Source organism: Argentina silus (assembly GCF_951799395.1).
Source record: "Argentina silus genome assembly, chromosome: Y".
Lineage (NCBI taxonomy): Eukaryota > Metazoa > Chordata > Actinopteri > Argentiniformes > Argentinidae > Argentina > Argentina silus.
In genome coordinates this window covers 26717735-26745445 of record NC_139654.1, presented here as the reverse complement: position 1 = coordinate 26745445, position 27711 = coordinate 26717735, and the positions used below count along the sequence as shown (strand labels likewise).

General features: G+C 44.9%; 1 protein-coding gene across 1 annotated transcript in view; it reads right to left on the bottom strand.

Moving 5' to 3' along the window:
- LOC310824043 (serine/threonine-protein kinase MARK1-like) overlaps positions 1-27711 on the bottom strand; it is a gene marked incomplete at both ends in the record, with an annotated part of 89229 nt that overhangs the window by 2260 nt on the left and 59258 nt on the right. Inside the window, 3 exon segments of the mRNA XM_083696934.1 lie at positions 1993-2063; positions 2876-2941; positions 3152-3200. Coding sequence (XP_083553060.1) covers positions 1993-2063; positions 2876-2941; positions 3152-3200 — 186 coding nt within the window.

Here is a 27711-nt window from a genome sequence, read left to right as displayed (position 1 = left end):
GAAAACCCATCTCTTCAGGCTACATCTTCACAGTCCTTCCTAAGACCTCTTCACCCTGTGGCGCCCGCCCCGTGCCTAAGCCCATGCGCGAGTGTGGGACAGTGGTAAATGGAGTGTATATCTCGCCTCGCTTTGTCTCTGCTGTCTCTCTCTTGCCCCGTGTTGTCTTTGGCAGGACCATGTATGGAGTTCCTGCGCCCCAAGGGGCCACAGCTGCAACCCGTGGAGATAATCACCGTATGCCCATACATGGAGTTCCTGCCCATCAAGGCACAGCTGAAGGGCATCAGCAGGAGCAGCAGAGACCGTACAAAAGGAGCCAACGGAGCACCCAGTGGAGAGGGGTTGCTAAGGCGAACCACGGAGCAGTGGATGAGAGAGAGAGAGAGAGAGAGAGAGAGAGAGAGAGAGAGAGAGAGAGAGAGAGAGAGAGAGAGAGAGAGAGAGAGAGAGAGAGAGAGAGAGAGAGAGAGAGAGAGAGAGAGAGAGAGAGAGAGAGAGAGAGAGAGAGAGAGAGAGAGAGAGAGAGAGAGAGAGAGAGAGAGAGAGAGAGAGAGAGAGAGAGAGAGAGAGAGAGAGAGAGAGAGAGAGAGAGAGAGAGAGAGAGAGAGAGAGAGAGAGAGAGAGAGAGATCCTGTGCATGATCCCTGACCATAGGAGAGCCCCCTTTGAAGCCCGACTCCGAGAGCCCGCTACATTGCCAACCTTCGCCTGTCTGACTACCCCGCTGCCGCCCCGACCTGGAACGTAAGAGGACCACCCACCGTGTACCGAACCCCCTGCTATCTTCCCGACGACGGATCTCCTGCGAGGCCCTTGAACGACACGACGCCTTCTCACCCCCACCCTCTCTCTATCATTTCCCTCTCCCCGCTAATCGAATAAATATTGTTGACTGTAATTCTGGTGTGGACCTCTCTGATTACACTGTGTTTGGGTCTGTGACGCGCCCGCACACCCCGGCGGCCGTCACAACCCCCACTACCCTCCCTGTACTAACCCTAACCCCAACCCTTGAGACCTCTTCACCCCTGTACAAGTTCTCTCCTGTTAATAAATAATTATTATTATTTTATTTTTTTAAATATATTTTAGGGCATTTCTGCTTTATTGGGATAGAGATAGTAGAGATTGACAGGAAGGATGGGTGAGAGAGAGGAGGGATGACATGCAGGATATGTCGATGGTCGGAATCGAACCAGGGACCTTGCAATGATATGGTATGCGCCTTAGTGTGCTACGCCACTGAGCGCCCCAATACATAATTATAAAAAAAAATAAACAAAAAAAATAAAATAAATTGGCTTCTGGCATTACGACTGCCAATGGCCCCTGGTGTGAGCATTGATTACTTTGTCTTTTGATGACTGCTGGATAGATGATTCACTTACTTAAACAAATGTATTTGTTGTAAGTCGCTTTGGATAAAGGCGTCTGCTAAATGCCATAAATGTAAAAATGTAAGAAGGTGACATTGCGTAAAGACTGTAAACTGAGATGTTTGGTTGTTTTATTGCTGTTGATATCCGGGAAGCTTCAACCACCAAGCCCTAGCCCGGGTGCGAGTCTACAATCTTTACAAACCCTGTCTGATTTTAAAAGTAGGACTGATTTGGGTATAGTCCATTTTAATGTTCAAAGCTTGGTCTTGAAAATGGAGTTTGGAGGCTGTTTTGAGAGTAAAGGGAGGCCCTACCCAGTATTAGTATAGTGTTCCTAATAAAGTGTAGGTGTGTGTAGGTCCATCATTACCAATCCCAAACGACTGTGAAACTGACCCTGGTGCACTGCTGTTCTACCACCACTAGAGGTCAGGGCAGTTCCAATCCCAGGGCCACATAGTGAGCTTTCAAGTTTCCTTACCTTTCCTGGGGATCTAGCTATGTATACTCTGCTGACATTAAGTGACATCATTCCATGACAGATGAGCTAGTTCCATAATTCATGCTGTCTGTCTGTCTGCCCAAGCTGTTGTGGGGGTTAAAGACTCACCTGTCTGAACTTGGCCCTGGCCTCCTTCTCCTTCATCCTCCCATGAGCCACCAGGTAGTCAAACACCTCCCCTGGAGAAGAGAAGCAAAACACATCATCATTACAGTACCTCTAGGTCACATCCTCTCTCCTCCTCGCCTCCTTCTCAAAACACATTGGACCAAATGCGTTTTTAAGAAGGAGATAAGATTGAGAGGAATTGAATCTCAAAGATTCACCTCTGTTGACACACTTTTAACACAGAAGCAACAAGACCTTGTTTTACTGGACTGGAGTCACTGTCCTTCTAACAAGGATCGAGTGCTGTGTGTAGAATATAACATTAGGGAAGGTGCTGCTGCATGCTAACAGGTAGCATATGGCACGCCACGACAAGTGACCTTCATACTGTACGCAGCCCAGCGTTCTCTCCAAAGAATGTGGCGCCACTATGTACACATCTCAAGGCAAATTAAACTATATATTTAGTAATGATAGTTACTCTCTTTTATTGCCAACAACATCATTGTTAAAAACAATGTTATGATGTTCCTCACTGAAATTAGCGTTTTAGCTGTATTTTTGGAGCATTTTGACATGAATAAATGCGAGTCGGGTTTTGATAATGCAATCCAGCGCCACGCTGTTCAAAAATCCTGGGGAGAAGCCTGCAGCCCACTCCAAGGATCTTTACAGGCCAGAAGGGGGCCATGGAGACTTTCCTGCTCATGTTGTCAGGAAAAACACATGGCCTAGCCTATACTGTAATGAAACAATTCCAAGTGCCCTTCACACTGTTGTCAACCCAAGGCAGGGGCACTTGGGTGTACTCAGACCATGTTAAGGGGTACTCCAGGCTTTAGTCAGACCATAGGAAGGGCACTTGATAGAGAAGCCTACTCACCTCCACTGGCATACTCCATCACTAAATAAAGCGTATTTTCTGTCTCAATGACTTCAAATAGCTTCACTGGAGGAGAGAGAGACAGAAGAAAGTGCAGGAAAGACTCAGCACTCAAGACATTTTTCTCAAAGTGTTCTTTCATACAAAACTTCACAACACAGAGGATCAGTGTTATCAGTGTGGTTGACTATCATCTTAGCTACAACAATGCTTTTGCTCCAATCAGAGTATCTACTGGCAGTGTGTTTTGGATTGTTAATTTCAACTCAGACCTACCTATGTTTGGATGATTTAATATCTTCATTATTCGGACTTCCCTGAAGAGCTGTTGAGATGAATGACATTTTAAAAAATGAGATAAAAAAACATTTTTAACATGGGAAATCTGATATCTAATCAGGGCAGGGAATTACAAACAGTCATTATTAGATAATGTGTGTGTGTGTGTGTGTGGAGACAGAGGACTGGTAGAGCCTTGTCAGTATGAGGCTAGTACAGGGGTAAACCCATAGCTTCCGAACTGAGTCCCATTGTGTGTGTTGTGTTCCCCTCTGAAACAGGATTACAGCCCTGGGTTCTGCACAGCGGGGCGGCTATGCTAGGCTGATGTCCCTCTGGGCTTGATCCAGCCTCTGGTTCTCTCTCACACACTCTCTCACACACACACACACACACACACACACACACACCTCCCCTCTGTGATGAAGCCATTGTATAATCCCTGTCCTACACAGCTGCATTACAAATCCTGAGACGCTGCGGCCCAGAGAGAGCGAGCCAGCCAACACACAGCCAACAGGGCCAAACCAGACAGCACCGAGGACACAGGCTTACATCATGTCCAGTCTGCGCATTGCTTTATTATCTATCTTTATTAATTTGTCTTACAGGCTGGGAGCACACAATAAAAGTGGACATACAATAAAAGTATAATACAATAGAAAGTTAAAAACAAAACGTACACAAAATCACACTACACCCTAACATACTGTACAATTAAAGTGCCAGCCTACAGTAAAGTGCAATCTGAGGTCATGTTTCATCCTTCTTCCTGGAAAGTGCATTTAGTGACTTAAGGGCTGTGGGAATGAAGGAGTGTTTGTATCTGTTGCTTTTTTGTTTGAGGAGTCTGAAGCAGGAGCCTGAGGGTAGGAGTTAGAACTGTGAGTTAAGGGGATGGTCACAGTCCGACGCTAAAGCTTGAGCTTTTCGGTTGACTTGTTTGTCAAACAGGTCCAACGTACTGCTCTGTTTGACCTGAAGGGTCAGGCAGAAGAGGTCATAGGTCAACTTCAGAGTTTGGTGGCCCTGCAGCCATTGAAAGTAAATAAAGGCCTAAATATAGAAGCAGGGCCGTAGTGATTCTGACTTTTATTTTACTTTTGCTCTGTTTGACATTTTTCTTCAACAATGTAGTTAACTTTTGATAACAGAACACAGACTCTTTCTCTGTGAAGTCCTATGCAGGAGTTAGAGAAGAATGTTATTTTGTGGGACCCGGAGAGTTTGTGGTCCGCAGTGCCTGGCACAGGGCAAGATAAGACGGGGAGAAGTAGCTCATTATTTGGTCAAGGTCTCACATCTGCACATGACTTCATACCCTGCAAGAAAGCTCACTATTGATTTGAAACCAAAAAACCTGTTATGGTGTTCTAATATGATAGGCTGATAAGAAAAGAACAATCAGTACAGCGCTAAATCTGACCCAGGTATTACTGTGAATGCACAGGAGAATTATACTTTGAGACATGGCTGATCCAGAACTTTCTTCTAGGCGCCTGTCTTGTTTGCTGCTCATCATCTTGTACTGAAGATCCACTGTCTGATCCTTCATAATTGATCACTTGAGTCCTTCAGTTGGTGTTAGCATTGGGATGTGAGTATGTTTTTCCCTTCCCGGTACACCTGAGGGCTGACAGGTCCAACCACTGTTGCACTGGCACGCGATCAATCCGCGTGCCAGTGCAACAGTGGTTGGACCTGTCAGCCCTCAGGTGTACCGGGACTGGCTGGGCGGATCGGGGTGATCGAGGGTATCAAAGAGACTGGACCTGTTGGGCCTCGGGCGTACCAGGTTTGCCTGTGCGGGTGGAGATTGAGGGGAACAATAGTGATTGGCCATGTTGAATCAAGGGTTTATGGGTGTTGAAGTTGAGATAGCGCCTGTGTATCCAGTAACCCAGAGGTGATCAATTGAAGTGAGTAATAATGAGAGTGGATTACAGGGATAAGAGGTGCTTTCAAGATTCAAGATTCAAGATGGTTTTATTGTCATATGCACAACAATTACAGAGCAATCGCTGGCAATTAAATTCTTAAGTCTTGGGCTCCTCCAACAGTGCAATAAGAAGTGTAAATAATAAAAATAAAAGAAATAACAATAATTACCTAAATACAAAACTAAATAAATGTAAATGTAAATGTAAAATGTAAAAAGTGAAATGTAAACAGACGTTTTTATCCAGATGTCGACTGGTATAAAGTGGCATTTTATAAAGTGGCATGTTATAAAGTGGCATAGTTAAAGTGTCATTGTGGTGAGCTAAGTAGCTCAGGAGTTCAACAGTCTTATTGCCTGTGGGATGAAACTGTCCCTGAGTCTGGTGGTGTGAGACCGGATGCTGCGGTAGCGTCTGCCAGACGGGAGCAGCTGAAACAGTTTGTTGCTGGGGTGATGAGGGTCTTTAATAATCCGGTTAGTCTTCTTCCTGCAGCGCTGAGTGTAGAGGTCCTCCATGGATGGGAGCTCCGTCCTGGTAATGTGCTGGGCAGCTTTCACCACCCTCTGTAATGTCTTACGGTTGAGGGCGGAGCAACTGCCGTACCAGGCGGTGATGCAGCCAGTCAGGATACTCTCTATGGTGCACCTGTAGAAGTTGCAGAGTATCCTGGAGTCCATGTTGAACCTCCGCAGCCTGCGGAGGAAGAAGAGCCGCTGTCTTGCCGTCTTTGTGATGGCGTCGGTGTGGTGAGTCCAGGTCAGGTCCTCGCAGATGTGGACCCCGAGGAACTTGAAGCTGCTGACTCTCTCTACTGCCGTCCCGTTGATGGTGATAGGGGCGTGCCCGGCTCCCTGCCGCTTCCTGTAGTCCACAATCAGCTCCTTAGTTTTGCTGAGGTTGAGCTTTGTGTGTGTTTTGTGTATATTGATCGAAATAGGGGAGGGATCGTAATTCTAATTCGGCTTGCATAATCAACTTTAATTCCAATTTGGCTTGGTAAAATGATTCTGAGGTAACATTTAGTTACACTGTGAAGGTCTGTGTTCAGTAACATGCCAGGAAAGGGAGAGATGGGGAGAGCCAAGAGGGGAAATGAAATGGTCAGGCAAGGTTACCCCTGGTTAGAAGTGTGTGCTGTGCCCTCAGCCATATTCTGTGCAGAGGTGTTGTATGATTTCAGACTCTGGGATGTTAACCTGGCAGGGTATGTGGAAGACCAATACCTTTGTGGTGGGACTGGAGACTTGGCCACAGAGGACGACACAGACCTGTCGAAGGGGTTGGAAGTCATCCAAGCAACCATAAAGGAGAGTAACGGCCAATTCCACCAAGCCATAAAGTGACCCAAGCTAAACAACACTGTAGCCATTCTTAATTTGATCCCAGAATCATTTGACATATACTGTGGCACATGGAGAGATTTGTTCATGTGGGGAATGCTCATATTATGCCTTATGCTGTTCTTCTATCTGCTCTGTGTGCTTCACAGGATAAAGGGATTGATGAGGAGGCTACAAGGTTACCAAATGAAGCCAAGCTTGTGAGACTGGCACCAATGTCGTGGATTTGAGCCCAAGCCCAGTTAGACAGAGCGATGGTCGGGGGGGAAGCGCTAGGTTCCCTACGTGTCCTAGCCGGTGAAGACTCCCTTATCCTTACCCCCTGGGGAGAAAAAGTAGTTCATTATTTGGTCACGGTGTTTGACATTCAGGTTGCCAAACCAACAAATCATAGAAAATTATTAAATGGACTCAATAAAGAACATACAGTGCCCTCCATAAGTATTGGAAATAGGAAGCATTTTGTCTTCTTCTAGCTCTATACTCCAACAGTTTGGATTTGAAATCAAACAATTACTATGAGATCAAAGTAGAGATTCTCAGCTTTAATTCAATAGGGGGGTTTTCAGATTGAATTTAAACATACTCCCTCTAAATCAGGGTTCCAAAAGTATTGGAAAAAATCATATAATGAAGAAAATTATCATATTATAAAGTACTTATGTTTAGTATTTGGTCGACAATTCTTTGCATCCAATAACTGCCTTTAGTCTGCTACCAGACTAAAGGCAGAGCATTACCAGAGAATATACTCAGCATCTAGTAGTAGTGTGTTTTGAGGTTTTTTTGCCTAAAATCTTATCATCAGGAAATGAAATGCATGTTCAATTGAATTTAAATCTGAAGATTGACTTGGCCAGTCAAGAACTTTCAACTTTTTGGCCCTGAAAAACTTGCTAAGGCAGTATCTTTGGGGTCATTGTCTGACTGTATGATGAAGCGCCATCCAATTAATTTGGAGGCATTTGCTTGTACTCGAGCAGACAAGATGTTTCTGTACACTTCAAAATACATTCTGCTGCTGCTGTCAGCAGTAACATCATCAATTAAGACAAGTTAGCCAGTTCTTGTGGCAGCTATACATGCCCAAACCATATGCTGTAAATCTTTTTTCTCCAAACTTTCCTCTTGCAACCACTCTGGTACATGATAATATTCGTCTTATCTGTCCACAAGACCGTTTTCCAGACCTCTGCAGGCTTTTTATGTACTTTTTAGCAAACTGTAACCTGACCATCCATTTTGAGGATAACTAGTGGTTCAGTCAGGACACTTAAGGTGTTGATGTGAATGTTTTTAGTTTAATGAATATACAATTTGATTTGGGGTAAAGGATGGTTCCACTCTGATATAGCTGCCCGCTGAATTTAACAACATTAAAATACAATATACATAGCGGGAAGCCCATGAAGTTCTAACCCCCAAAAACAGCAGAACCATCCAATGCCACTAGACTGTGTGCCCGATCTAAGCCGGTACCTGCTTAGCAGGGTGACCCACCCTAACCCTAAACGCATGCAGGGACGGGAGTACTCTTTCAACCTGGACCAGACAGGGGTCATTCTAGCATTATGTGAACTAAAACTACACTACCAGTCAAAAGTTTGGACACACCTTCTCATTCAATGGTTTTTCTTTAGTTTTATTATTTTCTACATTGTAGATTAATATTGAAGACATCAAAACTATGAAGGAACACATATGTAATTATGTAGTAAACAAAAACAGTTGATGTTGAGATGTGTCTGCTACTTGAACTCTGTGAAGCATTTATGTGGGCTCTAATCTGAGGTGCTGTTAATTTGCGTTTCTGAGGCTGGTAACTCTAATGAATTTATCCTCTGCAGCAGAGGTAACTCTTGGTCTTCCTTTCCTGGGGCGGTCCTCATGAGAGACAGTTTCATCATAGCGTTTGATGCTTTTCACGAATGCACTTGAGGATACATTCAAAGTTCTTGAAATTTTCCGGATTGACTGACCTTCATGTCTTAAAGTAATGATGGACTGTTGTTTCTCTTTACTTAGTTGTAAAGAGTGGTTCTTGCCATAATATGGATTAGAACAGTAGTCGAATAGGGCACTATATAGAACTGTGTACCAACCCTACCTCTGCACAACACAACTGATGGTCTCAAACACGTTAAGAAGGCAAGAAATTCCACAAATTAACTCTTGACAAGGCACACCTGTTAATTGAAAACCATTCCAGGTGACTACCTCATGAATCTGATTGAGAGAATATCAGAAGTGTGCAAAGCTGTCATCAAAGCAAAAGGTGGCTAAGAATCTAAAATATAAAACATATTCTGGTTTGTTTAACACTTTTTTGTTTACTACATAATTGCATATGGTGTTCTTTCATAGTTCTGATGTCTTCAGTATTAATCTAGAATGTAGAAAATAATAAAAAATAAAGAAAAACCATTGAATGAGAAGGTGTGTCCAAACTTTTGACTGGTACTGTATGTGTCCGGTCAACAACCGGTACCTGCTGTGGCAGCCGGCTGGGAGTAAGGAGGGGTATGGTCATAGAGGGCAGATATGTGGCAGTTCGCTGGCTCCAACCCATGGCCATATTAGGGCTTCCTGCTCAACGAGCTGTACCGGGAGAGAATCACAGCGCACCTGAGAGGAATCACCGGGCTGAGTGGCTGTACTACAAAGAGAGACGCGGCACTCAGCCCAGGAGAGTACCACAAGGGAAATTCACCCGAAGAGAGTGAGTAGCAAGTGAAGTGAAGTTACCGTGCTGTGTGCCATTCATCATTTTGACCTTTGTTTGAATAGGAAAACCCGCCTGTGTACCGAACCGCGACCGTCTGACTACCCCGCTGAAAGACCTGACCCGGACCGTAAGAGAATCTGCCCCTGTACCGACCCCAGCTCTCGACCAACGACGATTCTCCAGGATTACGGACTACCTGAAAGCTACCATTTACTCTCTCCCCCTCCCCTTCAAAGTTCAATAAAACTCAGATTGAGATTGGTTGTGATTCTGGTTTATTATTTGGCTTGGTTTTGTGGCAATTCCACACTCCCCGGAGTTGCACGGAGTCCCCGGAGTTGCACGCTGCTTAGCAGGGTGACCCACCCGGTGTTCCCCCTGCACGTGTGCGGGGACGGGAATCATCTTTTTTGACCTGGATTAGACCACGGGGGGTAAAGTAAAACTGTGTTTAACAACCGGTACCTGCTTAGCAGGGTGACCCACCCAGTGTCCCCCTGCTCGCACATGCAGGGACGGGCTTGACCTACCTGGATCAGACGGGGTTCATTCTAACTTTATGTGACCTACACTGAGCTATATCCCAAGTAACACTGTGCTAGAAACGAGCATGTCTACGAACCCACCAGGAGAAACTAAATCTGCTTGTCATTTAACTACTACACAAGTCAGTCCCAACCACCACCAGCTAGAATAACTTTCACATACATGTAGCACTGTACCAAAATTATTGCAACATGCCATACATTCTAAACAACATTACTCGGGGGGGGGGGGGGCCTTTTGAGCATTAACATATTCTACTGAACGAAGGAATACAAGCAACTATGACTTGAGAATTACAATGGAGTTCCTCTGCTGCCTCTATCCAACTAGTGTATGAGAGTGAGTAACAAGTCATCCAATCTAAATCAGAAAGTGTAAGAATCATAAGGATACGTGATTCACCATGCCTTAGAAGCCCATGCAACCGTGAGAACCTAAAGCTACTCAGCGACTAAATCTACTGTAACAAGGTCCGTTAGTACACAGAGGCAGACGCAGTATAGGATTTAGGGATTGCTCCCGTTTATTCATACAGTCTCTCGTCAAAGTCCTTAGTCGGCTTTCCAGCCTCGTCAAACGGTTCATTCGTTCGTTTGGTCGTTACGTCTTTCTCTCTCTCTCTCTCGCTGTTCCCAGCTCACCTACTGAAATGGCAGAAGCACACACATCTTAAGCACTCGCCAACGAGACTTCATTTGCAACAGGTGTGCAACGAAGCCTCGCCGACACAACCCCGGCCACGGTCCTGTAGCTCCCTCTACAGGCCGAACGCTGCATGTCCCCCCACATCTACATAGAGGCAACTAAATGTTCACTAAGAAGAAAAATTAAATATTTAACATTCTAAATTGGTTCTTTAATGCCTGAGAGACTAAGAGGACTCCTAAATATTTAAAAACTGCAGAAACTGCCCGCAGCTGAAGAACCTGTCATCTGAGCCTAGGAGGCTGTAGTCTTGCTGTCCCATTCACCTGTATGTACAGCCTTGGAACACAACTGGACGTAGACCCGATATGATCTAACCATCGCTAAAAGGGAGAGTGTAAGAGCCATTTAGGCCTACATGTTATTTATGTTAATTTTCTAACATTAATTTTGAATTGAACTTAATGATATCTATTGCTTTGATTTAATTATGATAATATTTGCTCTAAGTTTATATTCCCTATTGAATGCTATTTTGACTTATCCTTGTGGTCATTGCCCCCTTGTGTTTGGAATGAATGGATATTAGGGATAAAAGGGAAGAGGAAATGGGATGTCGGGTGGGAGCAAATAGGTTTTCAACAGCAGTAGCAATGGCTAATATGATTGAGAAAACAATAAGAACGTGTTTATTTTTATACGCGCGTCCCTCCGTTTTGTATGGAACTGTTTGTTGGAACCTCCGACTCACCCAAGTAGAGGCTATTTGGATTTGTTAAGACGCCTCTACAGGAAGACACATTCCAGGCACATTGAGCAGGATAATAATTCACAAGCTCTGAATCATTTTGGTTAAGACCCCCAAAACAAATAGAAAAGCTGCATCGCAACTCGACGACACCCTGCATCCAACATAAGTGCAAAGATAGCGAGTGCACAGTAAACATGCCTTCTCCCGCAAGAATATAGCACCCCTGAGAGAAATGAAGGAGAACACGTAAAAGAAGTAAAAAGTTATCCAGAACTCAACATGACAAACTGTGACTTGTGAAAAAGACGCTGCGATCCCGATGCTTATATACACACCAATTAGAAGAAACAGATTGATTTTATAATACACACACACACATATATACAGTGGGGGAAATAATTATTTGATCCCCTGCTGATTTTGTTAGTTTGCCCGATTACAAAGAAATTAGCGGTCTATAATTTTTATGGTACTTTTATTTTAACAAATAGACACAGAATATCAACAAAAAAGTCCAGAAAAACATATTATATAAGGTTATAAATTAATTTGCATTTGATCGAACGAAATAAGTATTTGATCCCCAAGCAAAACATGACTTAGTACTTGGTGGAGAAACCCTTGTTGGCAAGCACAGAAGTCAGATGTTTCTTGTAGTTGGTCACCAGGTTTGCACACATCTCAGGAGGGATTTTGGTCCACTCCTCTTTACAGATCCTCTCCAAATCCTGAAGGTTTCGAGGCTTTCGCTTGGCATCTCGAAGCTTCAGCTCCCTCCACAAATTTTCTATAGGATTAATGTCTGGAGACTAGATAGGCCACTCCATGACCTTTGTGTGCTTCTTCTTGAGCCACTCCTATGTTGCCTTGGCCGTATGTTTTGGGTCGTTGTCATGCTGGAAGACCCATCCACGACCCATGTATTTCTTCCATTTTCTAATAATTGCACCAACAGTTGTCTCCTTCTCACCAAGCTTCTTGCTGATGGTATTGTAGCCCATTCCAGCCTTGTGCAGGTCTACAACTCTTACCCTGATGTCCTTTGAATGTTCTTTGGTCTTGCCCATGGTGGTGGAGAGGTTGGAATGGAAGAGATTGATTCTATTGACAGGTGTCTTTTATACCCATAACGAGCAGAGATTAGGAGTACTTTCTTAAAGTGACAGGACTAATCTGTGTGCCTCATGGGCATATAACCGGTCTGTATGAGCCAGAATTCTTGCTGGTTTGTAGGGGATCAAATACTTATTTCGTTCGATCAAATGCAAATGAATTTACAACTTTATATAATGTGTTTTTTCTGGACTTCTTTGTTGATATTCTGTCTGTATTTGTTAAAATAAAAGTACCATAAAAATTATAGACCGCTCATTTCTTTGTAAGGGGGCAAACTAACAAAATCAGCAGGGGATCAAATAATTATTTCCCCCACTGTATATATATACTGCTCAAATTAAGGGAACACTTAATCGTCACAGTGTAACACCAAGTCAGTTAAACTTCAGGGATATCAATCTGCCCATTTAGGAAGCACAAGTGATTGTGAATCAATTTCACCTGCTTTGGTGCAAATGAAAGTGACAACAGGTGCACTGGAGAGGCAAAAGCAAGACAACCCACAAAAAGGTAATGGTTTTGCATGTGGTGGCCACAGACAATTGCTCTCTCCTTATCCTTCCTGACTGATTCTTCTCTAGTTTTGTGTTCTGCTAGTGTCCTTGTCACTACTGGTAGTATGAGGCGGTACCTGCAGCCCACTCAGGTTGCACAGGTAGTCCAGCTCCTCCAGGACGGCACATCCATACGTGCGGTCGCAAGAAGGTTTGCTGTGTCTCCCAGCACAGTCTCAAGAGCATGGAGGAGATACCAGGAGACCGGCCGTTACATGAGGAAAGCTGGACAGGGTCGTAGAAGGGCATCAACACAACAGCAGGACCGGTATCTGCTCCTTTGTGCGAGAAGGAACAGGAGGAGCACTGCCAGAGCCCTACAAAATGACCTCCAGCAAGCTACTGGTGTGCATGTGTCTGACCAAACTGTCAGAAACAGACTCCATGAGGGTGGCATGAGGGCCTGACGTCCTCTAGTGGGACCTGTGCTCACTGCCCAGCACCGTGCAGCTCGATTGGCATTCGCGAGAGAACACCAGAATTGGCAGGTCCGCCATTGGCGTCCTGTTCTCTTCACAGATGAGAACACGTTCACACTGAGCACATGTGACAGGCGTGAAAGAGTCTGGAGACGCCGTGGTGAACGTAATGCTGCCTGTATCATCCAGCATGACCGGTTTGGCGGTGGGTCATTGATGGTCTGGGGAGGCATATCCTTTGAGGGTTGCACAGACCTCCATGTCATAGCCAACGGTACCCTGACTGCTGTTAGGTACCGGGATGAGATCCTCAGACCCATTGTCAGACCTTACGCTGGTGCAGTGGGCCCTGGGTTCCTCCTAGTGCAGGACAATGCCCGGCCTCATGTGGCCAGAGTGTGTAGGCAGTTCCTGGATGAAGAAGGCATTGATACCATTGAATGGCCCTCTCGTTCCCCTGACCTAAATCCAATTGAGCACCTATGGGACGTTATGTATCTGTGCATCCGACGCCACCAAGTACCGCCAAGATTCAAGATTCTTTATTTGTCACGTGCATACAAGTATACAGTGAAATGCAAAAGTGACAGTGCCACAGAGTAGTGCAACAATAAGTTTTAAAATAGAATAAAATAAAATAGAAGTACGAAAAAATATAAACAGTATAAACAGCGGTGAAGCAATGTACACAATGGAATGGCAATATACAATGGCAATGATAGGTTGACAGTACAGATAATTACAGTGGAGGATGAGTCTGCAATGGATGATTATGTGTGCATATGTGTTATGATGTCAGTGAGTGTGTGAGTGACTTGAGGGGGGCACTGGTGGGGTCATCGTTGATGATCCTGATGGCAAAGGGGAAGAAACTCAGTCTTAGTCTCTCTGTTCTTGCTGCATGACAGCGAAGGCGTTTGCCTGACCGCAGCAGCTGGAACAGTCCGTTTTTCGGGTGGTGAGGGTCCTTCATTATCCTGTAGGCTCTGATCCTACACCTCCTGGTGTACAGGACATGGAGAGGGGGGGTTGGAGCTCCCATGGTCTTTTCTGCCAGGCGTACCACCCTTTGCAGAGCTCGCCTGTCCTGGGCCGTGCTGTTACTGTACCAGACGGTGATGTTGCCAGCCAGGATGCTCTCCACAGCTCCAGAGTAGAAGGACTGAAGGATCCTCTGGGAGACTTTGAATTTCCTCAGCTGCCTGAGATGGAACAGGAGTTGCCTTGCCTTTCCCACCAGTGTACTGATGTGGACTCCCAGGTATTTAAAACTGCTCACCCTGTCCACAGCAGTCCCACCGATGTCCAGCGGCATGTAGGTCCTTGGATGTTGTGCTTTCCTGAAGTCCACAATCAGCTCCTTTGTCTTGGAGACATTCAGGATGAGGCTATTCTCCTGACACCAGAGTGACAGGTCTGCCACCTCGTCCAGGTAGGCTTCCTCATTGTTATCTGAGATCAGCCCCACCACAACTGTGTCGTCCGCAAACTTGATGATGGAGTTGTCGCTGGACTTAGCCACACAGTCGTGGGTGTACAGGGAGTAGAAAAGGGGGCTAAGGACGCAGCCCTGAGGGGACCCTGTGCTCAGGATGAGTATGCTGGAGGTGTGTCTACCCACCCTGACCGCCTGGCCATCAGGAAGTCCAGGATCCAGGCACACAGGGGAATGTTCAGTCCTAAACCAATCATCTTTTCAGCCAGTCTGGTGGGACTATGGTATTGAACGCTGAGCTGTAGTCCGTGGATCTGTTTGGTCTGAATGCGAACTGCAGTGGGTCCAAGGTCGGAGGGAGGGAGGAGCAGATGTATTCCTTAATCAGCCTCTCAAAGCACTTCATGACCACTGAGGTTAGAGCCACGGGTCTGTAGTCATTCAAGCAGGCTGGGGAGGTGATCTTGGGCACAGGGACGATGGAGGATCTTTTAAAACAGGTGGGAACTACTGAATTAGCCAATGATGGGTTGAATATGGTAGTGAACACAGGAGCTAGCTGGTTAGCACAGGTCTTAAGTACTCTCCCAAGTATGCCATCCGGGCCAGCAGCTTTCCTAGTATTCACCTTCAGCAGAGCCCTCCTCACGTCGTGTTCCGTCACGGAGAGTGCTTGCTCTGCCCCAGCGTGTGAACTCCCATCAGCCGAGCTAGCCAGCACTCTGACGTTGTTGTTGTTAGCCGGCGCGGTGGTGTTGCCAGCCTCAAACCGTGCATAAAAAGAGTTCTGTAGTCCGTAGTCCTCGCCATGGGCCCCTGGTGTCGTTGTTCTCCATCTGCGCCTGAATTCTGTCTGCATATCTCCTCTTGGCGGCTTTCACCGCCCTCCGCAGTTTGTAGGACTCCGCTTTATACTCCTCCATGCTGCCGGATGCCAGGCCGGAGTTGTAAGCAGCGGTGAGGGCTCTCAGAGCGGCGCGGATGGAACTGTCGACCCAGGATTTCTGGTTGGGGTAGATCTTTACCGTTCTTGTTGGTACAATGTTATCGGCTAATGTTGAGATGAAGTCCAAGACAGTCTCTGTAAACTCGCTGACATCACTGGAACTTGATTGAAACATATCCCAGTCGACGTCACTCAGCGCGTCTTGTAACACGGCCTCTGATTGGTCGGACCACCGCTTTCCCTCTCTCTTCACGACCGCTACCTGTTGGATCCTCTGTTTGTAAACAGGCATCAACAAAATGGCAGAGTGGTCTGATTTCCCAAAGGGAGGGCAGGAAACAGCTTTGTACCCATTCTTAAACTGAGTATAACAGTGGTCTAAAGTTCTATCTCCCCTGGTGGCACACGTGATGTGTTGGCGGATGTTAGGCATAACTTTTTTAAGGTTAGCCCTGTTGAAATCACCTGTTACTACCATCGCCTCAGGGTGGTTGCTCTGATGCCGGCACAGCGTATCATGTAGGGTCGATAGCGCTGCCTCGGTATTGGCCTGTGGTGGAATGTAGACGGCTGTGATGATAATTGAGCTGAACTCCCGGGGAAGGTAGAATGGGCGGCATGAGATGGTCAGATGCTCCAGGTCCGCCGAGCAGGTCTGAGAAAGCGTCGTTACGTTGATAGGGTTACACCAGTTGTTGTTGGTCATGGAACAAACTCCACCACCCCTGGATTTGCCGGACTCCTCTGTTCTATCCGCCCGGAAAACAGAGAAGGACTCGGAAGGGCAGATGACTCGGTCCGGTACCAACGAGGTAAGCCATGTCTCTGTCTCTTACGTCTCGCTGGAAAGTAATCCTCGCCCTGAGATCATCCATCTTGTTCTCCAGAGACTGGACATTAGCAAGAAGTATGCTAGGCAGAGGTGGATGGTGGGCCTGAGCTCTCAGTCGGTTCCGAATGCCTCCCCGCTTCCCCCGGTGTTTCCTCCTCTTTTTTGGCGCGCTCCCATTGTTGTTATCGTGGGGGGTCCTTCTGATCTCCGCCGGGTCGATGAAATATCAAAAATACTTGGTCTTAAGTTGTAATTTACATGTAGAAGTGTGTCCCTGTCGTAGGATATCAGTGCCAGTGAGTTTCTCACAATGAGAGAATTTAGAAAACACATAAAAGCTAAAAAAAGGTCAGCTGGGCTGATCCCTCACCCTTCTCATGATCATCCTTACCTCACGAGGCGAGATCTTGCATGGAGCTCCAGGCCGAGGGCGATTGATGGTTATTTTGTATTTCTTCCATTTTCTAATAATTGCACCAACAGTTGTCTCCTTCTCACCAAGCTTCTTGCTGATGGTCTTGTAGCCCATTCCAGCCTTGTGCAGGTCTACAACTCTTACCCTGATGTCCTTTGAATGTTCTTTGGTCTTGCCCATGGTGGTGGAGAGGTTGGAATGGAAGAGATTGATTCTATTGACAGGTGTCTTTTATACCCATAACAAGCAGAGATTAGGAGTACTTTCTTAAAGTGACAGGAGTAATCTGTGTGCCTCATGGGCATATAACCGGTCTGTATGAGCCAGAATTCTTGCTGGTTTGTAGGGGATCAAATACTTATTTCCTTCGATCAAATGCAAATGAATTTATAACTTTATATAATGTGTTTTTTCTGGACTTCTTTGTTGATATTCTGTCTCTATTTGTTAAAATAAAAGTACCATAAAAATTATAGACCGCTCATTTCTTTGTAATCGGGCAAACTAACAAAATCAGCAGGGGATCAAATAATTATTTCCCCCACTGTATATATATATATTATATATATAATATTATTTGATTATTTCCCCCACTGTATATATATATATTATATATATAATATTATTTGATTATTTCCCCCACTGTATATATATATATACAGTGGGGGAAATAATTATTTGATCCCCTGCTGATTTTGTTAGTTTGCCCGATTACAAAGAAATGAGATATGATGTGCAAAATACTGACTACAAGCGAAACTACGCAAGTTAAAACACGATGGTCCGTAATAACAGCCAAACGGTAGATTAAGCTGCATGCAGACTCACAAGCAAATATTTCTTAAACCTTTAGGCTAAAATTATTTATATAATATATCATATTGGGAACACAAGATGGCGGCGCGTATACAACGCGAGGCCCCGTGTCTCACCAGATTCTGCAATTTAGTAATTATTTGCCGACTAGTTTCAAATCTGTTCACTCAGTACAGCCTTGCATACACTTCATACAGCCGGCAAGCACTACTGGATATTGAATCACGATGCACAAACTGTATTCGACAACCTTCAGCTTCCCCAAGAGATTGCTAAAACACCGCGGTCCAGCGCTCCAACTGGCGCGGAGGGAGTTGCCCGTCGCCGGCGGCGTGATGGTAAACATCAACGAGGACGGCGAGAGGTCTCCGGGCTAGGCTGCAGCGAAATCCCCATCTGCTATCGCTACCTAGCATCTTTCTCGCCAATGTACGAACAAAATGGATGAGCTACGACTTCGGATCACCTCACAGATAAGGTTTATGGGCTGCAGCATCATTATATTCACGGAAACATGGCTCAACAACAGTATCACCGACAGCGTGATTGAGCTAGCGGGACACAACGTCTTCAGGGTGGACAGGACGGCAGAGGCCTCAGGTAAAACGAGAGGCGGGGGACTGCATGTCAATAAAACTTGCTGTACAGACACTGATATTACTGAGAGTCACTGCTCTGCCAATCTGGAGTACCTGATCAAGTGTAGGCCATGTGGTAGAAAATCCCAGAATGAGGTGACAGAAAGTTCAGTGATAACCATGATGTCATAAGCGATTTCTAAGAAAGGCTAATAGGATCCAGATGTTGTTATTGATACAGGAGTAAGAAAAACAAGTTATTATGATGTTGCAACTATTATGTTTTTGCCAAAATTACAAGGATGTCGAAATTATAATGTTCTGATCCAATTTTTGTAAGCCAATGGGTTTTGGGCCAAAAGGTGGATATTGTTCACCTGTTTATGTATATAAAATGGGGAGACATGATCATAACTTTTTTGGATTACTCTGCAGAGACCCCAGTTTGTTCGTGCAAATATTATTATCTGCATTAATAAAACTGTGTAAACCCTCTTGGAATAACTCATTTGTCCACTTCCACACCATTTTACCTGCATAGAGATTTTACAGCTATTGTTGTTACTGCAGCCTATATCCCTCCGGATGCTAATGCTAAGCTAGCAATGAAAGAACTCCATGCTGCTATTAGCAAACAACAACCTGTACACCCGGATGGAGCCTTTATTGTTGGAGGGGATTTCAACCACTCCAACCTGAGAACTGTACTTCCAAAATACCATCAACATGTCTCCCACAAACATATAAGAACTTTCCCCAACCAGAAGGCTTGGATGAGCAGTGAGGTCCGCTTACTGCTGAAGGCACGCAACGCCGCTTTTAGATCTGGCGATGCATAGGCCTACAGCTCATCCAAGGCTAACCTGAAGAGGGGCATCAGGAAGGCCAAACACAACCACAAACTGCAGATTGAGGAGCACTTTCAGAACAACTCTGATCCCCGATGCATGTGGCAAGGCATCCAGACCATCACGGACTACAAGCCCAAAAATACAGCCTCCCCCACCAGCACTGCCTCCCTACCCGACGAGCTCAACCACCTCTACACACGCTTCGACAACAAGGACCCAGCCATCAAAGCTGAGCCCCGCCAAGACGACCAGCCCCTCACACTCTCCACCACTGATGTGTGCTGCGCACTAAGCAAGGTGAATGCACGCAAGGCTGCTGGCCCTGACGGCATCCCTGGCCATGTGCTCAGGGCATGCGCTGGGCAGCTGGCCGAGGTCTTCACTGACATTTTTAACCTGTCATTGGCCCAGGCAGTTGTCCCCACGTGCCTCAAGTCAGCAACTGTGCCGGTGCCGAAGCATTCTGCTGCAGCGGGCCTGAATGACTTCCACCCCGTTGCACTCACCCCCATCATCATGAACTGCTTCGAGAGGTTGGTCTTGGCTCACCTTAAAGACCACCTACCCCCCACACTGGATCCCCACCAGTTTGCCTACCGCCCGAACAGGTCAACGGAGGATACCATCTCCACGGCACTACACTCCGCCCATGCAAGGATGCTTGCAACTGGACCCTAGCCTTCCTGACCAACAGACCCCAGTTTGTTAGGTTAGACAACCACACCTCCTCCACCCTGACCACCGGTGTCCCACAGGGCTGTGTGCTGAGCCCTCTCCTCTACTCCCTCTTCACCCATGACTGCGTGCCTGTGCATGGCTCTAACACCATCAAGTCCACAGACGACACCACGGTGGTAGGCCTGATCGAACAACGACGAGTCGGCCTACAGGGAGGAGGTCCAGCACCTGGCGGTGTGGTGTGCCAACAACAACCTGGCCCTCAACACTAAGAAGACCAAGGAGCTCATTGTGGACTAGAGGAAAGCTGGGGGCTGCAGACACACCCCCATCTACATCAATGGGATAGAGGTGGCATGTCTCCAGCTTCAAGTTCCTGGGTGTCCACATCTCCGAGGACCTCTCTTGGACCCTCAACTCCTCCACCCTGGTCAAAAAAGCGCAGCAGCGTCGATACTTCCTGAGTAGACTGAAGAAAGCCCATCCGTCTCTTAGGATCCTGGTCAACCGGTGCACCATTGAGAGCATTCTGACAAACTGCATCACAGTGTGGTATGGCAGCTGCTCTGTCTCCGACCGGAAGGCCCTGCAACGGGTGGTGAAAACCGCCCAGTACATCACTGGTGCCCAACTCCCTGTCATCGTGGTCCTCCAGCGCAGGTGGTGTCTGTGGAGGGCGCGAGGCATCAGTAGGGACACTCCTCACCCCAGCCACAGACTGTTTGCCCTCCTCCCATCCAGGAGGCGGTACAGGAGTCTCCGTTCCTGCACCAGTAGGCTCAGGAACAGCTTCTTCCCTGCAGCTGTTACTGTGCTGAACTCAGAATCCCAGCAGTAGCCCAGCCACCCCCCCTCCACCCCCCCCAACAAGAGGAACATTGACTCCCAGTATCAGGGTACCCTCCCTCTACTGGCTGCACACTCAGGACTTCAATTTAGCTTTTGCACTACTGCTTGTTTGCACATAAATAAGCTATTATATTGGTCTCTAATTATACATCTTACATATGTAACATACCTCAAGACCTATTGCCCTTGTTCAACTGTACATATATTGATATTCATCTCATGTATATTCACTTATAATATTCATACTCACTGTAATACCATGCACTGTCTACAATTGTATGTCTGTAATTGAAATCTCTACTTTAACCTCATAATAATTGTTTGATTTCAAATCCAAACTATTTGGAGTTTAGAGCTAAAAGAAGACAAAATGCTTCCTCTATCCAATACTTACTGTATGAAGGGCACTGTATAAAAAAAGAGTCATCATAGTTGTATCCACATTAAAAAGCCTACAGTAGGCCAGAGTTTAAAATGGGGCCGCTGGTGTGACGATGTCACAGACGTACCGTGACAGCACTAGTGAGTCAGCTCGACTATTTCACCTTCACAATTCACCTCTGCAAACAACCACCAGGGGGCATCGTTGAGCAATCCTAATATGTATATATGTACAGTATATGTGTAACATTCATATATAGGGTGCAGTACAATCCTAGCAATGTTGTCACGGTTCCATGACTGAAGCATCCGAGAACGTGCAATAAAGTTCTACAATACTCTGACAGAATTACCTCCTTTTATTTTTCACATTCAAAACGTAAGTGTGTAGTAGATGTTCCCTCGATCCAGTCTTTCCTATGGGCAATATTAGGCCTTTTTTCAAAAATAAAAAAATAATAATTTATAAATCTTTTAACCTGTGCAGTATTGTATTTATAGGCCTGTATATCTGGAGACAAACAGAGCAAGCATGTATAGAAAGTGTGACGCCCGCCGTGCGAATGAGGTGATAAATGGGGTGTATATCTCGCCCCGCTATGTCTCTGCTGTCGCCTCTCTCTATCTATCCCTCTCTCCTCGCAAGATCGGTGGCATGCCCATATATGGAGTTCCGCCGGCCAGGGTGAGGTCAGCAGGAGAACGCAATCAGCGGAGCGCAGCTGAACCAGATCAGCGCAAGTGGAGGCAGCAGAAAAGGAGGACTCAGACCAACAATGGGAGGAAGTACTGTGGTGAAAGAAGGTGGTAGTAGGTGATGAGAAGAGTGAGAAGGAGAGATTTAAAAGCGCTGTGTATGACCTATTTGTGGAGGAGAACCCCGTGGAAAGTGCGACCCCCTGACTGTCTGAGAGCCCGCCTGTGTACCGAACTTCGCCTGCCCGACTACCCTCCCGACCGCCTCATCCTGGATCGTATGACTGCCCGAGCCCGTGTACCGAACCCAGCGCTTGACCACCGACGACGAATTGACAGCCCAGCGGACGCATTGACCCCCGATTCTCCCTTCCCCTATCACCTCCCTTCTCCCCTCCCCGACCCCCAAATAAAGTTAATTAATTTGGATCCTGGTGCGGAACTCACGTCTTTTACTGTTTTTGGTTCAGTGACACTCCCTCATGCCCCGGAGGGTGTCACAAAAGCTTTATAGGATACTGTAAATACATATTTTAGCTAGATTGTTGAACATGATAAAACATTTTTGATTTGATATTCGAGACGTGCTAGTGGGCCTACAAATAACGTGGCTAACTGTGACCAGTCGGCAATATAAAACAAATCTCTAACCTGCACAGTTTTACACACACCGTTTCTGGGATGATGGGGAAAGCGAAATAATGAAGAATATTCAATTATATTATGTTGGGAGTTGGCTACATTTAGCAGCCAAATATTTCCACCATGTCAGTTTTGCAGCACTCAATATTTGTTCAGTGAATTTCCAACTTATCAGCGTAGCCTATAAACCCACTTTGACTTTCCGGTCCTTGATCCTGCCTGGCCTACCGGTGCGTTAAAGTTAACACTGTGAGAGGGTATTAAAAGTGTCAGTAATTGTCTTGGGTTTTCATAATTGGAACCTTGCTTTTTTGGCGAGTTGGTCTTCAGCTCCTCTCTGCGTCTAGGGCTGGCAGGAAGTATTGGGGAAAGCTCCCCTCTGGGGCCGGCAGGCCGTGTTGGTGGCAACATTGCCTTATTTACTGTCGAGAGGAAGGTTGCAAAGAACGCATTTAATTGTACAGGTTACAACCTCTATACTTTGCATATATATATATATATGTTGATGATTAAGTGGGACAACAGGAGTTTCTATGTACTGTACCATTATCAGAACAGGTCGTTGTAGTGGGGGAAAGTGAGCGAATTGTAGCGTATTTGTCATTCATAATGCCATTGCCAACCTCTGCCGCACCTGGCCATTGTTAACAAATGGGTGGGGGAAGGTGAATGTTATGTATGTGGTATACACACATAATGAAGGCACTACTTTATGTTGTCAGTGTTACCTGGGTGCGATGTGTGATGTTACATGTATGTTGAACAGTAAAGCCACGTTGACTGCATCTCCTGGTTTAGACATTCTTATTAATGTTATTAGTAAAGCTAATACATAACATTATTGGCGACGAGAAACGTGTTGTATCCCCGCGGTGCAATGCTACATAAGACAGGAAAAATGTGTCTTTGATGGCTGGAAAAATCGCGTTCTGTTTGCCCACCCCGCATGGATGCTACGTAGCCTCACAGCACCAGAAAAGCCGTCTGAGAAAACTTTCCAACAGAATGTGGATTTGCTACAATGCCACTTGAACCCGAAGCCACTAGTCATAGCCGAACGTTTCCGATTTCATAAGAGAGATCAGCACAAGACGGAGTCTATAGCGGAATATATTGCAGAGCTGCGCAGATTGGCTGAACATTGTGAATGCGGGGCGGGACTTTTGGATGCACTCAGAGACAGGCAACCCCACCAGTGCCCCCCTCAAGTCACTCACACATGCACTGTCATCTTAACACATATGCACACACATAATCCATCTGCTATTTATATTGCTTACTTACAGTCATGAGAAAAAATTAGGACACCCTATAAAAACCTTTGTCTTCTTCAACATATTCAAACATATGGACATTTGATATTCATTTGAACAATATTGAAAAATTGAGGTAATATAACTAAACAAATACAACTGAAACAAATTATTTAAAAAATGATTGGTAAAATGTAATTAATAGAAATGCAATCTTCTTGTGAGGAAAAAGTTAGGACACCCCCACATTTAGTTCCACTTAAAATGCCTAAAATTATAATAAAGAGCACCACATCAGGTGCAAATGATTAGAACATCGTTACAGAGGATTTTGGAGGAGCCTGTCCTATTTAAGCCTCAGATATTTAGTTTGGTTTGCTCTTGATTGTTGAAGTGAGTTGCATCACCATGGCGAGATCAAAAGAGCTCTCTGAGGCCTTCAGAAGAAAAATTGTAGATGCATATGAGTCTGGGAAGGGATATAAAAAGATCTCCAAACTATTCGAAATTGGCCATTCCACTGTCCGGAAAATAATTTACAAGTGGAGAACATTTAAAACCACCACCAACATGGCCAGGTCAGGCCGCCCAAGCAAGTTCAGCCTAAGAGCTGACCGAAAGATGCTTAAAGAAGTCTCCAACAATCCCAGAATGTCATCACGAGACCTACAGGTATCTCTTGCCACAATTGATGTCAAAGTACATGCATCCACCATAAGAAAGAGACTGAACAAGTTTGCATTACATGGGAGGTGTGCAAGGAGGAAACCCCTGCTGTCAAAAAAAAACATCAGGGCAAGACTAAAGTTTGCCAGAGAACACCTAGAGAAAGACCAGAACTTCTGGAACAATGTGCTTTGGACAGATGAATCCAAAGTTGAACTATTTGGGCACAGTAAGAGTAAACATGTTTGGCGCAAAACCAAGACAGCATTTGAGAACAAGAACCTCATACCAACTGTGAAGCATGGGGGTGGAAATGTCATGGTTTGGGGCTGCTTTTCTGCAGCAGGGCCTGGTCAGCTCACCATCATAGAATCCACTATGAATTTTGTATTGTATCAGAGGGTGCTTGAGGAAAATGTGAGACCATCTGTTCGAAAGTTGAAGCTGAAGCAGATGTGGACCATGCAACATGACAATGACCCAAAACATTCCAGTAAATCTACCAAGGAATGACTCAAGAAAAATAAATTGAGAGTTCTGGAATGGTCAAGTCAAAGCCCGGATCTTAATCTTATTGAGATGCTGTGGATTGATTTGAAACTGGCTGTGCATGCAAGACACCCCTCGAACATCACACAGCTGAAAGAATTCTGCAAGGAGGAGTGGGAAAAACTTTCTCCCAATTGATGTCAGAGACCTGTAGACAGTTATAAGAAACGTCTAATTGAGGTTATTTCAGCCAAGGGGGGCAATACTAGCTATTAGGGCATAGGGTGTCCTAACTTTTTCCTCAGTAGGAATTGGCATTATTGTTAATTTTTCGTTAAATAAATGATTACAAAGTTACATTTTCATAGTTTTTTGTTCAATTACATCCCCTTTATCTATAGACATTGTTAGAAAGAAGATAACATATTGATATGTCCATATTTTTAAGAGAATAACTTAATATTTTGGGGGGTGTCCTAACTTTTTCTCATGACTGTATATGCTTACTGGTTATACTGTTCATATTGTTTATACTGTTTATACTGTCCATACTGTATATTTTTTAGTACTTCTATTTTATTTTATTCTATTTTAAAACGTATTGTTGCACTACTCTGTGGCACTGTCACTTTTGCATTTCACTGTATACTTGTATGCACGTGACAAATAAAGAATCTTGAATCTTGAATCTTGAATCTTGAATCGTATGCGGATTGGACAATGAGAGCACACAGAAAAGATTATTGACAAAGAGAGATCTGGTACTGGATATCGCATATGACATCGCCGTGTCAATGGAAACTGTTGCAAAAGACGCAATTCAATTGCAAAGGAAAAATATGGGACAATGCTCTGTGAATACATTCCACACAAAACCGAATGACAGAACACAGTCATGCTCTCAGTGTGGGAAAAATTCACATGACCCAGCTGAGTGCTGGTTCAAAGATAAAGACTGTAGACAGTGCAACAAAAGAGGACACATACAGAAAATGTGCAAGTCAAAGCAAAGTGATAATAAATCATACCAAAGGAAAATAGGAAAGAGAGACAGAAATGTACATCGGGTCAGTGAAACTGATTCAAGCGATTCAAATGCAGATTTGTCATGTCTGGAACTTCATTCTCTTAAAGAGACAATTCGTAAAATCATATGGGTGACACCTGAGGTAGAGGGAGTGAAATTAAAGATGGAGTTGGATACTGGATCTGCCCTCTCAATCATCTCCCACAAAGACTATGTGAGTACATTTCCAAATGTGAAACTGAAACCAACCTCAGTAATGCTGAAAACATACACAGGGGAGAAAATCTCTCCTATGGGAAAATTGAAAGTCAAAGTGAAACATGAGAATGACAACCAAAAGTTGGAGTTGTATGTGCTGCAAAGTGAGGGTGTACCTTTATTTGGACGTGAATGGCTGAGAAGTATTAATCTTAACTGGCAGTCAATAAAGGCAATGCAGATCACCTCAAAGCAAAACAGAAGCACTACAGATGAAAGACTAAGACGGATACTGACACAGTCTGCACAGGTTTTCCAAGATGGAATAGGCACCCTGAATGCGACACCCAAGTTCCACAAGGCTCGCCCTGTGCCCTACGCCATTTGCCCAAAGGTGGAGGCAGAGCTACAGCACTTGGAGGATCAAGGTATTCTCTCCAAAGTTGACTGGTGTGAATGGGCAACACCAATTGTGCCCGTGGTCAAGGGGACTGGTGCTGTACGCATCTGCGGTGACTTCAAGGTCACAGTAAATCCTGTCCTGCATGCAGACCAGTATTCCCTCCCACGCATAGATGATATATTTGCGTCCCTGGCATATGTTGCATATGATATAAAAAATGTTTTTATATCAAGATAGTTACAGATAGGCCTACTGCTAATTTGTCAGTTATCACTGGCTGGTACACTTTTATTTCATAGCCCCCAAATATTAAATCATGTCGCCAGTTATGATAGAAATATATACTTGTAATTTTGTAGTTGTATTTACATATGTCGATGATTAAGACAACAGGAGTTCCTATGTACCATTATCAAAACAGGTCATTGTAGTGGGGGAAGGTGAGCGAATTGTAGCGTCTTTGGGATGAATGACGATGAATGAGTGACGGTAAATGAGTAGATAAGGATATTTGAAGAAAAGAACGAGTTGGTGGTCGTTGCTTGGTACTCGTTAAGATAACCTGATATTTAAAGCATTTCCACTCTTCATCTCTCTCATTCACTATAATCAATTACATTTTGCCAGAGATTTGTTTCGCTCGGATGTAATGACACAGGTCTGTTTGTTACAGTTGTCATAGTAGGTTGAAATGTAGATTTTTCGTTAAAACATGGAACAATTTTTTAATTTAATCTGTTATTTCAAGTTTTTTTTAATCATAATGCCATTGCCAACCCCTGCCGCACCTGGCCATTGTTACCAAATGGGTGGGGGAAGGTGAAGGGGGAATTAAATGCATGAGCTCTGCTTACAACAAGCTCATGATTTCCCATTAACAAACAAAAGCGTGACAATTTATCTAGCCAGTACACAGTCTTTTAGAGATACAATTCAAATGCTGTTCTTGATTTAACAAATTCTGTTAGTTCATAGAAGACTGAAATGAAAACATTGATTGTACTGTAGCTAAAATGTTGAGAACTGTTATCAATTCCATTTTATGTCAAGATAGCCCTACTGCTAATTTGTCAGTTATCACTGGCTATTTATTTAATATCCCCCACATATTAAATCATGTCACCAGTTATGATAGAAATATGTTTGATTGAGCAGTGTTTTTGTGGGGGGACAGGGCTTTCATCACTGCAGCCTCCACTCTGGGACACTCCCAAACCACATCAATGAATCCAGGAAGCTCTCCTCCTTCAAACAATCCTCAAAAAGCACTATACAAAATAAATGCATTATTATTATTATTATTACATTGTGCGAACGAGAGAAGGCTGCCATTGCTGAAAATGTGGACGTTTGCATCCTATTG